The sequence below is a fragment of the Coturnix japonica genome, chromosome 19 (genome assembly GCF_054131305.1).
Source record: "Coturnix japonica strain WE chromosome 19, WE-NBRP24, whole genome shotgun sequence".
NCBI lineage: Eukaryota > Metazoa > Chordata > Aves > Galliformes > Phasianidae > Coturnix > Coturnix japonica.
The window spans coordinates 10,533,313-10,545,388 of record NC_140681.1 but is presented as its reverse complement, the minus strand read 5'-3'; the positions used below and the strand labels follow the sequence as shown (position 1 = coordinate 10,545,388).

General features: G+C 50.8%; 1 protein-coding gene across 8 annotated transcripts; it reads left to right on the top strand.

Moving 5' to 3' along the window:
* The first annotated feature begins 35 nt into the window (after window positions 1–35).
* On the top strand, window positions 36–11,521 carry TTI1 (TELO2 interacting protein 1). Of its 8 annotated transcripts, none has more exons than XR_014935990.1 (8): window positions 36–2,608; window positions 3,058–3,246; window positions 3,937–4,082; window positions 4,914–5,054; window positions 6,053–6,257; window positions 6,940–7,027; window positions 9,996–10,307; window positions 11,305–11,521. XR_014935990.1 is itself a non-coding variant. In XM_015881826.3 (7 exons), the coding sequence occupies exons 1-7, from the start codon at window positions 325–327 to the stop codon at window positions 10,216–10,218; spliced, it is 3,276 nt and encodes a 1,091-aa protein (XP_015737312.1). In that variant the 5' UTR covers window positions 45–324; the 3' UTR covers window positions 10,219–11,521. The 8 variants fall into 8 exon arrangements, 2 of the variants coding, with proteins under 2 accessions (XP_015737312.1, XP_085376532.1); XR_014935992.1 differs by having other exon boundaries at window positions 45–2,608; window positions 3,924–4,082; XR_014935991.1 differs by having other exon boundaries at window positions 45–2,608; window positions 3,924–4,082; window positions 9,996–11,521.
* The last annotated feature ends 555 nt before the right edge of the window (window positions 11,522–12,076 follow it).

Below are 12,076 nucleotides of genomic sequence, written 5' to 3'. Positions count from 1 at the left end.
GGCGCAGCGAGCGCCGAGCGGGCGGCATACGGCGCATGCGCGGGTCACAAATAGAGCCCACCAAGGCGCCGCGGAGCGCGCTGCCTTTTTTGAAGGGGGAAGCGCATGCGCAGTGCGGGCAAACGAGACTTTTCTGACAGCTCTGTGCTCTGCGGTCTCTGTCAGGCTGCGGCCCGTCACGTCCCACACGCGAAGGCCTCGCTCCGGCACCAGGTAGGCCGCAAGTAGGCCTCAGGTAGGCCGCAGGTAGGCCGCAGGTAGGCCGCGCCCGGCCCCGAGGCCCCGTGGCCCCGTTCCGAGGCTGGATCCTCATTCCGTCCCACCATGGCCGTGTTCGACACCCCTCGTGAGGCCTTCGGTGCGCTGCGACCCGCCTGCGTGCAGCTGACCAAGGCGCAGACGGTGGAGAACGTAGCCCGGCTGGAGGCCCGGCTGGCGGCCGTGGGCGCTGGGGCCCTTCAGGAGCTGCAGGACTACGTGCTGTTCCCGCTGCGCTTCGCACTGAAGGTGCCCGGGCCTAGAAAGGAGCGCGTGGTGCAGCGCGTGCTGCAGTGCCTGTCTGCTGTGCTGCTCAACACCAGCGTCAGGAGCCCGCGGCTGCTGCAGGAGCTGCTGTCCGAGCTGTGCTCCTGCCTGCCCGCCCCGCACGGAGCTGCTGCACCAGCCGAGGAGCTGCAGCTGGCTGTGATGCAGGCGATGCTGGCCTTGATGCACTCAGCTCAGAGGGATGCGCTCAGTGCTCTGTATCAACCTTCCTGCCTCCCGCTCCTCGGTTTCGCTGTGTCTTTGCTCCTGGGCTTGGCGGAGAGAGAGAGAGCCAAGCAAGTGAAGCTGGTTGCTTTGGAGTGTTTGCAGGTCCTCATGCTACAGGGCGAGTGTCAGGAGCAGCGGTGTCTATGCGAGGAGGAGGAGCAGCGATGTGGGGATTTGTTTGCTTCTTTCCTGCCCGGTGTTTCTATTGCGCTGTCTCGGATTATTGCTGGAGACGTCAAACAAGGGCATGGAATCACCGTGTCTGCCATCAGACTCTTTTATCACATCGTTGGTTTTGTAATGGCTGATGAGCAGCTGGCCAGAGTTCCAAAGCAGAAGGAAAAGCCATCAGTAGAACAAAGCAGAATAGCAGAACTGATAGTCCATAGAGGGCCTGAGTGGAGCAAAAGCACCTCAGAAAAACTCTGCCTCCTCCTCCATAAAATAGTCGAACTTTCCTCTGTTCACTCTCACTGGAGGGTGAGGCTGGAGCTGGTGGAACTTGTCCATCACCTGCTGAGCAGCTGCAGGCTGTCACTGGTGGACTCGTGCACTCATCTTCTAAAGGCTTTGGTGGGGCTGGTTAATGATGAGAACAGCGAAGTGCAAAGCAGGTGTAACGAAGTGCTGCAGGGCATTGCAGAGCAGCAGCTGGTAGCACAGAACAGAGCCCTCGCCGATGTTCTCTCAGAGAACCTCCATTCCCTTGCCACAGCCCTTCCTCGCCTGATGAGCTCTCAGGACGACACAGGCAAGTTTTCCACTTTGAGCTTATTACTCGGCTACTTGAAGCTGCTGGGCCCCAAGATCAACATCGTCCTCAACTCCGTATCCCACCTCCAGCGTCTGTCCAAAGCACTGATGCAGGTTCTGGAGCTGGATGTGACGGATGTGAAGATAGTGGAGGACAGGCGCTGGGGCTGTGTGGGTGGCTACGACCCCTCCGTGCAGCATGGTGTGCACAAGGGCAGGTGGCAGAGAAAATACTTCCGCTTCTTCACGGAGGAAAGAATTTTCCAGCTCCTTCAGCAAGTTTGTCGTGTTCTCGGCTACTATGGGAACCTCTATTTGCTCGTGGATCATTTCATGGGGCTGTACAGTGAGTCTGTTGTGTATCGAAAGCAGGCTGCCATGGTCCTCAATGAGCTGATTGCAGGAGCTGCTGGCATAGGGGTGGATGTCCTTCAGGAAAGGGAAGCTTCACTGAGCATGGATGATCTCAAAGGGTCCATAACATCCATTCTTGAGGAGTACACAGACCGGGCAAACTGGTATTTGGTCACTAGCATTGATACAGAGGAGATGAGCCATGAGCAGCTCTCTGTGCCGCGCTCAGGACTTGCTGCCCTCCCCGGAGCTGCATGCAGCAAAGTTCTGCCATCCTCAGGCCCGAATGTAACGACTCACACCATGAACAGCAACGTGTGGCAGCTCTGCATCCAGCTGGAAGGGGTTGGCTGCTTTGCAACCGTCCTGGGGAGAGAGTTCCGCTTGCTTCTGCTGTCAGCTCTCTACCCAGTGTTGGAAAAGGCCGGTGACAAGACTCTGCTCATCAGTGAGACAGCACAGGGGACGTTGGTGGACATATGTGAGGCCTGCGGTTATGACTCTGTGCAGAGTTTGATTAATCAGAATTCTGACTATCTGGTGAATGGGATTTCCCTGAACTTGCGTCAGCTGGCACAACAGCCACATGCTGCCCAGGTCCTGGGCACGATGCTGAGACATTCAGATGCCAGTTTGCTGCCACTGATAGAAGATGTTATCCAAGATGTCCTGTCTGCACTAGATCAGTCTTATAATAACCAGGCTTCCACCTTCCTCGGTGTCCTCCACTCCTTAATGGCAGCTCTAGGTATCTAAGTGATGTTTACTTTGCACTGTTCAGTGTTGCTGTGACAAAGGGTCCCTGGCTTTGACATTTAGACTTGCCATGGGGAGGGGTTTCAAGTAGCTGAGGTACTGCAACATTTGCTTATGGGCAGTAATAACCAGTTTCTTTGCTTAAAGGCAATAATAATAACCACTTTGTCTGCCTGGCCTGCAGAGTTATGGGGATGTGGGTCAAAAAGGGTAGTTTTACTCCTCCCATAAGTGTTCGGTAGAAGCATTTGGGATGTATTGCTGTGTCCATCGGGGTTTTAACAGTCACGTGAGGTCCCCGTGATGTGACAGCTTCTGCCTAGTTATGTGCTTCAATCCCATGCTTAAAAGTCATATTCATCTCAAGGAAACTGTGATAGCTTGTTGCCTTGCAGGAAAAAATTACCAATGCTTAATGATGTATCAGTTCCTCTCTTGCAGTCCAGTGGTTTGGGCCGTCCTGCAGCAAGGAGCACCAGCAGAGGCAGGCTGCAGAGGGGCAGAGCTGGACTTCATCCCACATGCAGCAGGAGATAACAAGTCAGGAAGTGGAGCGATTCTTCCTCGACTACATCAAGCAGAAGCAGATTGCAGAGGGCAACCTTTCTGACTCGGGTGACGAGGAGGCAGGTCAGTACCAGAGCTGAGTATCTTCAGCTTAGAGAAAGACAGTGATTTCTGAGGCTTCCTTTCGTCAATTGAGTGTCTCTGGATGGTACTATAAGACTGATGTGCTCATGACAATCTCAGGTTTGCTCTGAGCTGTCTGTAGCTCACATGAGGTGCTGCTTGGTGTTCTTGTTTTGTTGGGTCCAGGACCCAAACTTGCCTCATTTCAGAATCCCATTTCAGCTTCCTCACCCTCCCTCAGGAGCCCTGTACCATTTTGTCCTGTCTCATAATGCTGCAGCTTCTTTCCAACCTGGCCTTGGAAGGCCCTACAGACATTCACGTAGGGAACTTTGTAGTCTTTACTGGGCTATGCTGCAGTCTTGACCTTTAAATACTCCATCTTTAAATATCCAAGCTTTTCATTTTTAATAAAAATCAATGGGAAATAAAGAGGTCTGTGGTGAAGAGAGACTGTAAACGTCAGACCAATTGCATTGTGCAATAAAGAAGGCAAAACTTCCCCAGTCCCACAATCTGAATCCGCCATTTAACTCGCAGAGCTCAAGCATATACTTGGCTATATCTAAACATGCTCAGAAATGCTAAAGGTCTCATTTAGGAATTTGCAGAGTAGTGCTGGGTGGGTGTTCTGATCTCCCAGAATTTCTAAATCATTTTCATGGTTTCAGTAATAGTTTTGTCCTCCAGATGAGGTTCCCCTCCTTGCTAAGCCCAAGCCGAGCGACTCTGATGCAGGAGAAACTCCACTGCCAAGCCATGCTCAGCTGGCCAAAGATGTGATGGAGAGGTGCATCCATTTGCTGTCTGACAGGAACCTCCGTGTGCGGCTGAAGGTAAGTGAACAGAGGTTTAAGGGACAGCTGGTGCCCATGGAGGGGCTGAAAGCCTCCTCGATGTGTACATAATACATGCGGGGCTTCCTGCTGTCTCAAGATTAGTGTTACCATATGCTTATTCAGGACAGGCCCTCCAAGTGTCAGCAAGAAAAGGGTTCTGAAATCAGTCTGTTAGGAATGGCAGCCAGGCTGTATGTGATATTAAGGGTGGCTTTGTGACAAGCACATTTCCTTGGTGCCCCATCACACCTCAGCATTTAGTGGAAGAAGGAGAAGCATCTTTCTCCCATCCTCCCCTTTCTGCCTGTAGACTTCACAGACTAACAAACATTTCAGAAGTTGCTGGGGTTGTGATAAGCAAGCCTAGAAGCCTGGCTTTTTTTTTCCCCCTTTCTTTAAATTATAAAATCCTTTGAAGGTGTCCTCCTTTTAAACTGCAAAGCAAGACAGAAAAATGCAGCAGTGAGGCATAACCCAGATTCTTACTACAGCGGCCTCAGCCCTATGAGGTGATCCTGCTGCTGTGCAACAGGAACAGTGGGGTCCTAGTGCACAGCTCAGCCTGCGGGATCCAGCTAGAAATCCTGTCCTTATTTCTGCCTGGCCAGGTAGCCCTGCATGAGTTACATCACTGGGCTGCTTGTTGATTTCAGAGCAGGCCAATGTTCTGCGCAGTATTCAGTTATCCCAGCTCACGCTGAGGTGAAACTATACCCCTTTGTGTTAGAATCTTTCTTTATCCTCGCTCCCTGCTGTGATACCGGGCATCCACCTGAACTCCTGGTGCTGCAATGTTCTGATAGTCAGTTTCCCATCTCTTGTGCACAGGTCCTGGACGTGCTGGAGCTCTGTGTAACTGTGCTGCATCCTCACGGAAACCATCTGCTTCCCATGGCTCATCGTGTCTGGCCAGCTCTTGTCACTCGGCTGATTAGCGATGACCCTCTGGCAGTGCTGAGAGCCTTCAAGGTACAGCAGTGAATCTTTGCCAACAGCCTTCAAGCTGGCACTGAGAAGGCAAGCAGCTCAGAAGCTGTTGTGGCCAGTGAGAGGAACTCGGAATTATTTATATTATATTTATATTATATATAATTGTGGTTCAGAAAATAGGATCACCTCCCTGCACTGGGTAGGTTTGTAGCCCTCTTAACCACAGCATGTCCACAGATAAAATCTTTGATACTATACAGTACAACTTACCCTTGCTGGAAGCACAGCCTCAGCAGCCCCCTTTGGAAGTCTTAGGCTGAAGAGAGGGGAATGTTTTGCAATTGAAACACTGGCAGGGGAGGGGAGAGGTTAAGTGCAGACTTAGCCTCATAATAACAAATCAAAAGATTTCGTGGCCATGCCAGCTGACAGCGTTCTCTTCCTGAATCACTGGTTACACAAAAAACGCATTGCCTGAGGTTGACAGCTCCGGAGTTTCCCTGGGCTTCCTCTGCTGTGCAGAATGAGACTCATTTTCAAATCCTTCAGTGTGAATAAAAGGAAAGTTTTGATTCCCCAAATTCAAGAAGCCACGCGCTAGAATTTCAGAGTAGCCGTACATCCTGTGTGCCGGCTCTGAAACAAGGGCAAGATCACTGTGCAGGACTAACTCTTGCAAAGCAGCTTCCATCAGAGGCTCTTCCAACCTGGGTCATTCTGTGATTCTGAGGCTCCTCCAGCAGTTCTGAATAGGCCCTCACAAACCACCCTTACCTTTGCCTTGCTGAGGAGAGAAGAGCAATCCCAGAAAGTGAGCAGTGTGAAACTGAGCAGCAGGTGCAGCTCAACCAGCCTCTCTGTCAAACGTTTATCTTCTGCTTTGCACGGGAGGTGGTGGCTGGTTCCACTGTAAAATAATCAATAGAGAATGTGTTATCCACAGAGCTGCTGGTGCTGCTGAGTGCAGTAATTTTGAGCAGCCCACTCACAGACCTGTAGGTGCATTTAACCTCCAGTAACTGAAGTTTCTCCACCAGGTGCTGTGTACCCTGGCACAAAAGTGTGGGGACTTTTTGAGGCAGAGGTTCTCCAAGGATGTCCTGCCTAAGCTGACCAGCTCCCTCCTCAGCCAAGCTGCAGCAAGTGCTAGAGCTGGGCCTGTGTACAACCACACACTTGCCTTCAAGTTACAGCTCGCTGTGTTGCAGGGACTGGGTTCTCTGTGTGAGAAGCTGGACATGGGTGAGTACCAGGGGAGGTGTGGAATGTATGAGATCTCTGTCTGATGTAACTCCTTTTGTCATGGCTAACCAGGCCTGCACTTGGTTCCCACTCTTCTAGTGCCCCACAGGCTGATCTCTAGATCTTCTCCAGATCCATCCCACCCAGGTCCTCCTGGACCTTAATCTGTTCTATTTCTAAAGAGAGAGTTTCCCTGTGCCACACAGAATCTGACTACTTGTTCTATTTGTGTATTAGAATGGGTATGAAGTGGAATGTTTGAGCTGCTGCAGTCAGACCTGTTAGGCCATGCTTTGTTCTTAGCTGAAAACCAGCACCCAGATGAGACTTCTGGCTAAGCTGACTGGTTCCGTTTTGAGGTATCTCTCTGGGTGACCCTTTACATGCAACACATTATTCTTCTATGGAATGAAACTCTCTGAAATTCTTCTAGGTTAAATTTCTGGAGCTGACTTTGATGAAGGAGACGGCTTGCTGGCTGCTTGCTATTTTCCTCTCTCAATACTCTTGATTGCTTTCCTAGCTCCACAGCAAGATTTTCAAGAGGAGAGGTCAGAAGAGCTCTGGGTCAGACAGTTCAAAGGCTCAGAAGCCCATTGCTGCCAATTTAGAGCAGATTCTATTAGGTGGCAGCAGCTGAGTAGGTTACCTCCTACCCTTCTTTTCTGTTCCATTTCTGCAGGTGAGAGTGACCTGAATAAAGTGGCAGATGCCTGCCTGGTGTACCTCAGTGCCAAGCAACCCATGCAGTTGCAAGAAGCTGCCCAGAGGTAATGTCTCTTAAATGCAGATCTATCTGGTGTACAAGTAATTTAGGGAGGGGGAGAAACACGGTAACCCCTTTCCTCTTACTCCTTTCTCATTCCTTTCCCCAGCATGTCTGTGTCTTGTAGAAAACTGTCTCATAGAATTTCTCAGTTATTATTCAAGATGAATTATCCATGTGGGTCAGACCTATTAGAAGAACAGCTCTGCTGTAGGGCCCTGCAAAATGACTTACCTCCTCCACCTGCCAGCCCGCAGTTAGGCAGAAAAAAAGGCCTGTTCCCCCACCCCAGGCTCAGCCAGGTAGACCTGTGTTGCTGAGGTCGCTGTCAGTCTTGGCACCAGTCTCGCTCTGCAAAGGCTGGGAGAGGTTAAAAGAGCACAAACAGTTTAGGTGAACATGCATTAGCCCTATGAAGCGTTGACAGACACACTTTGCTAGTTGCTGTTCAAAACCCTGCTCAACATGTTCCTGCTGTCAGGATAAGAAATCACTCCTGCCATACGTTGTCACCTGGAAACAAGGGCAGACATTTCAGCAGACAAAAATGTGTCCGGTTATGGAACGTGGAAAACGAATAAGAACGCCACATGTCTCTGTTCCTGCTGAAGGATGGGGAAGAGCCACCCTCTTTGTGTGGCCCACCTTCCCTCCCCTAATGGGAGAGGCAGCCAGCTGCGAGCAGGTTCAGCAGGCACAGCAGATTTCAGAGGGCAGGCTTTTAAAAAGGGAAAAAGCTGTCAGCTCCCTTTCACCTGAGTGCAGACCTCCCAGGGGTGTGCGAGAGCTTTTGTGTGGCTGGGCAGCAGCTGAGACAGACAGAGCTCTCAGAAGCTGAAGCCATACCTTTGTTTGTATTCCGGAGTTGGTAAGAGTCAGTTTATTTTTACCTTAGTGGCTTTTATGGCGTCTCAGCAGGCTTCAGCAGCATTTGTTCTGCAAAGGGGCTCTTTGCTGTAGGCTTGCATATCCTCGATACAGTATAATGTTCATCTGTGTAAGCAACACCAGCATGGAAAGCAGAACACCAGGATTTATCTGTTTGGAAACTTAAGCTTTTAAATCATTAACAAAGCAGGCTGAAAAGCTGTGTAATTTCTCACACACACACTGGGGATGGGGGGGAGGGGGGGGAGTACTGAATTAGCCATATGATGTGCATTTAGGCAAGGGCAAATGATCAGCCTGCTACATGAAATATTCTGCAATTTAAATGCTTCTAAAAACAGATAGAACAGAACTAATCTTAGCTGCAGCCCGAGTGCCAACACACATCACATAACTCAGCTTTATCACTACCAAAATCATACAGGGTAAAAGGATGCCTGGAACCCACGTGCCGTGCTGATTTATGCTAACTGGTTTTTGCTCACCTTTGTGGTTTCTTACGCCACTCATGAGTTGTGACCTGCCAAGGAGGAAGGTCAGCTCATCCAAAGCCAGCTGCAATAACTCCCCTCATTGTCTAAGCCTGATTTTAAAGTGAAGGTTCTATAGTGATACAAAGGGCTGAGCAGCAATTTTGGGCCAACGTGCTGCCATCACCAAAACAAATAAGTAGATTTTTGTCTTCCAGGAATGTTATGGTGCTCCAGGGAGGCTGTTTAATCCCATTTATGGGACCCTGTAGTTTTATTGGATGAAGCAGTGGGAGTAAGTGAATTTGGTAAATGCAGCTTTGTGCAGAACTCAACAGGCAAAAACAGATGCTGGGAGAAAAAGAACTCCAGAATGTCTGAGGCAGGGAAAGCAGAGCTTTCCTATGGCTGCTGGTGCTATTCCAGGGGATAAATATCACCCACATCTTGCTTGAAGAAACTAAAACACCAAGGCTTGGGAAAAGCAGAGTACGTAGAAATAGCTTTGCTTTGATTGAAGGTGAGCCAACACGCCTGCAGGGAAGGTGACCAAACACTGTGCAGCTGAGAGGCTGCGTTGTGAGGGGTCAGGAATGGGATTGGGGGGGGGGGGAATGGTGTAAATTAAAACATGAATTTGAGCATCTGCTGAACTCACTGAATGGCATCACCCCAAGTTCCTCAGCTTGAGGAAAAACAAAACATCAAACCCTGAAGGGGGGGGGGGGGGTAAGAAAGAAAGGAGATGAAGAAATAGCGGCCCATGTCAGCGCTTTACAAATAGAGCTGCGTTTCTTCTCAGTTTCAAGTGACTGTTTTGAAATCTACACTTCTATTTAATAAATGTTTACAGGCTGCAAAGTTCCCCATCTGACCTTTCCATCATCGTTCTGGGTAGGAATGGGGTTGTTTTTTTTTCCCCTCCAAGAGCACAGAAATAATTTCCCCTCTCTTCCTGAAGCCTTCAGTGAGCTGCCTCCAGTTAATACCCAGCACAGCTGTGAAAGCTGGTTCTTCTGCCAGCCCGTTTGCTCCATGGCTTTGCTCAGAGCTTGGGAGAAGCCCAGGCACCAGAATCACCTCCCTGCCCAGTGCCACAAGAACCAGTTGGCTAAACACAACTGGAACAAATCTGAGCTATTTTGGGATCTTTGTAGATCCCGTGTTTGATTACACAGCATTAAAGACATCCCTTGGTTTGTCTGTGTAGCTTATTGGGTTCTTACTGACAGCTGTCATTTGCAAGCTGGGCTGGAGCCCACTAAGACAACCACCTGCACGAGGCAACACTCAATGAAATCATATTGAACTTAAAAAAAAACAACCAACAACAACAGAAAACAAACCTGGATTAACCCCAGGTTTCTTTGCCATGGAAACAGGTTGCTTAGATACTACCCAAAGAGTTAGTTGGGAATTGTAAGAGTCAAGTTGTTCTCTGAGCTGCACAGCACTCCGGGTTATGGGAGATGATCCCATGCTGTGGGCCGTGGTGGGCATGAGAGGCAGCAGATCCCTTGGGGAGGTGTTATGTGCTTATAATGACCCCATTGGATGTAAATCAAAACCCTTTCTCCTTACTCTTCTCTCCTTTCTCCCCACTGCTTTCTGAAGCGTTTTCCACCACTTACTGCGTGTGGACCCTGACAGCACCTGGCTGTTCCTCTCCGAGCTGTGCTGCCCAAACCCATACGAACCACCCCACAGCAGCCTGCAGCCCGTGAAGCTGCGTGGGATGGGGAAGCAGCGCAATGAGTTCACCGACAACATCCTGCTCCTGCTGGAGGAGCTGCAGCAACAGGAGAGAACAGGGGCACCAAGGGCACCACCTCCATGAGGACCTTCACAGCAGCTGGCAGAGGAGAGGAGAACCACCACCACACAGCGCTCACCTGGGAGGATCCCATCAGCAGCACCCGGAGTCAGGTGAAACCACAGCCTTGTTTGGGGACTGAGGCTCCTTTTCTATTAGTGGTGTTTGAAGGTGACTTCCCAGCACTCACCTGTTGGGTTACATCCCTGCAGCACCCCCGGCCCTCCCAGCTGTGCTGTCCCCACCTGGAAACTAATGCTTCACCCTTATGGAGGCACAGCACTTTAAGCACATTGGAAATCCTCTTCTGATATTCACTGAAGCCAAGAACAAGAGTTACATGCATTTACACCGAGTGCCTCACCAGTATTACTAAGGACAACAGCATCCTGCCATCTCCTCAGCAATAGGGAGGCTTTTCCCTTACAGTTATTTAAGTCAGGCCAAATGAATTGTGCTGCCTGATTCTCGCCGTTGAGCCGCGGCAGATCCTTTAGATAAACAGCCAACCTTGATTTACAACTTGCAAGTGATTTAAGAGTCCCCCTTATTCCCAGATTGCCTGCCATTTCTTGCGGGCTATTTCTCAAACCTCTCCAATTCTTAACGCCCACCCCCAAGGAGAAGCATCATGCTGCTGGTTGTGCACATGATGATGATGTTTGGTGCAAGGCTGCAGGTCCTGCTGCACGTAGCTGGGGCTGCCCCAAGCCCTATAGGCACTGCTCCATCCATCCCCAGGCTCATCAGCCTCACCCCACGTGGCCTTTGGCTGCTCGCGGGCAGAGACTGGTGAAGGTTTGATGCTGGTGATGTGGGAGGGCAGATCTCGACTCATTTCAGAAGTGAGCTCAGAAATAGAAAATGCAGTGAAATAAATGGGTTGTTAATGGGACCAGCTTTGTGTGTTACTGCTGGCGGTCCTGGGTGAGCATCCACAGCCATGGGGATCATGGGGGCTGCTGAGAGGGTTCCTCTCACCTTGGTTTTGCTCCTAGTTGTTTGTCCATGAGGAACACAGCTCTGTGGCTTTTCACCAAGGGCACGAGGCTGCAGCTCAGCTTTTACCCCTCATGCTTCTTTCTAAGCACATCCATTGCTTAACATCAGGTTGCATTTGGTCCGGGATCCTCTCAGAGCCCATCACCCGATGAGGGAAGGCAGCTGGAGCGAGCAGCTTCTCTATGAGCAGAGCTATCAGAGTGAGCCCGCACACGGGTGTAGCCCCCAGCCCCGCTGCAGCCCCGTCTCTCCATCTCCTGCTCCCAATGTTTCCCATCAACTCAGCGAAATGAATCTCTTCCAATAAAACCTGTTATTTTTAACAGCCTGCCTCTAGCTTTTGCAAATTGCCACGCCAAACAGCCATTTGTTTGCTCGCCGTTTGAGGTGATTTGCAGCCCGCTCCTCTCCTCAGCGCAGCCCCGGCTCTTCCCCCCCTTCCTCCTCCTGCAGACGTTTATTACCCTCCGGCTGATCCTCCCTCCCACCCCGAGTTGCGGGGAGCAGCGGAGCGCAACGCATGGAGATGAGCGGAGCTCCATCGCTGGCACTGCACCCATTTCTGCCCTGACAAAGTCCCGCTGTATCGATGGGCTCCGGTTCTCCTCGCTCGAGGTGATGACGGTGTCTCCTGTCCATGGTGAAGCCCCCAACTCCATCCGCGCTGCCCCCAGTGCTGTGGGGGCAATGGAGCTCCATGGCTTAATAAACAGCCACAGAACTGAGCTCTGCCAACAAGGAGCTCCTCCAAACCACGGGGCAGAGCCCACCCAAATACCTGCTGCTCACTGTGCACAACCCCCCACAGCCCCCAGTGAGACCCATCAGTGCTCTGCCCCCTTTTATCCCCCCTGCCCCTCCAAGGACAGAGACGCCTACA

Excerpts from the sequence above, each read along its gene's own strand:
- TTI1 (XM_015881826.3), top strand. The coding sequence starts at position 325 with ATGGCCGTGTTCGACACCCCTCGTGAGGCCTTCGGTGCGCTGCGACCC. Across the intron at positions 4,083-4,913 it reads ACCTCCGTGTGCGGCTGAAG|GTCCTGGACGTGCTGGAGCT; the intron begins GTAAGTGAACAG and ends TCTTGTGCACAG. Across the intron at positions 6,258-6,939 it reads GTGTGAGAAGCTGGACATGG|GTGAGAGTGACCTGAATAAA; the intron begins GTGAGTACCAGG and ends CCATTTCTGCAG.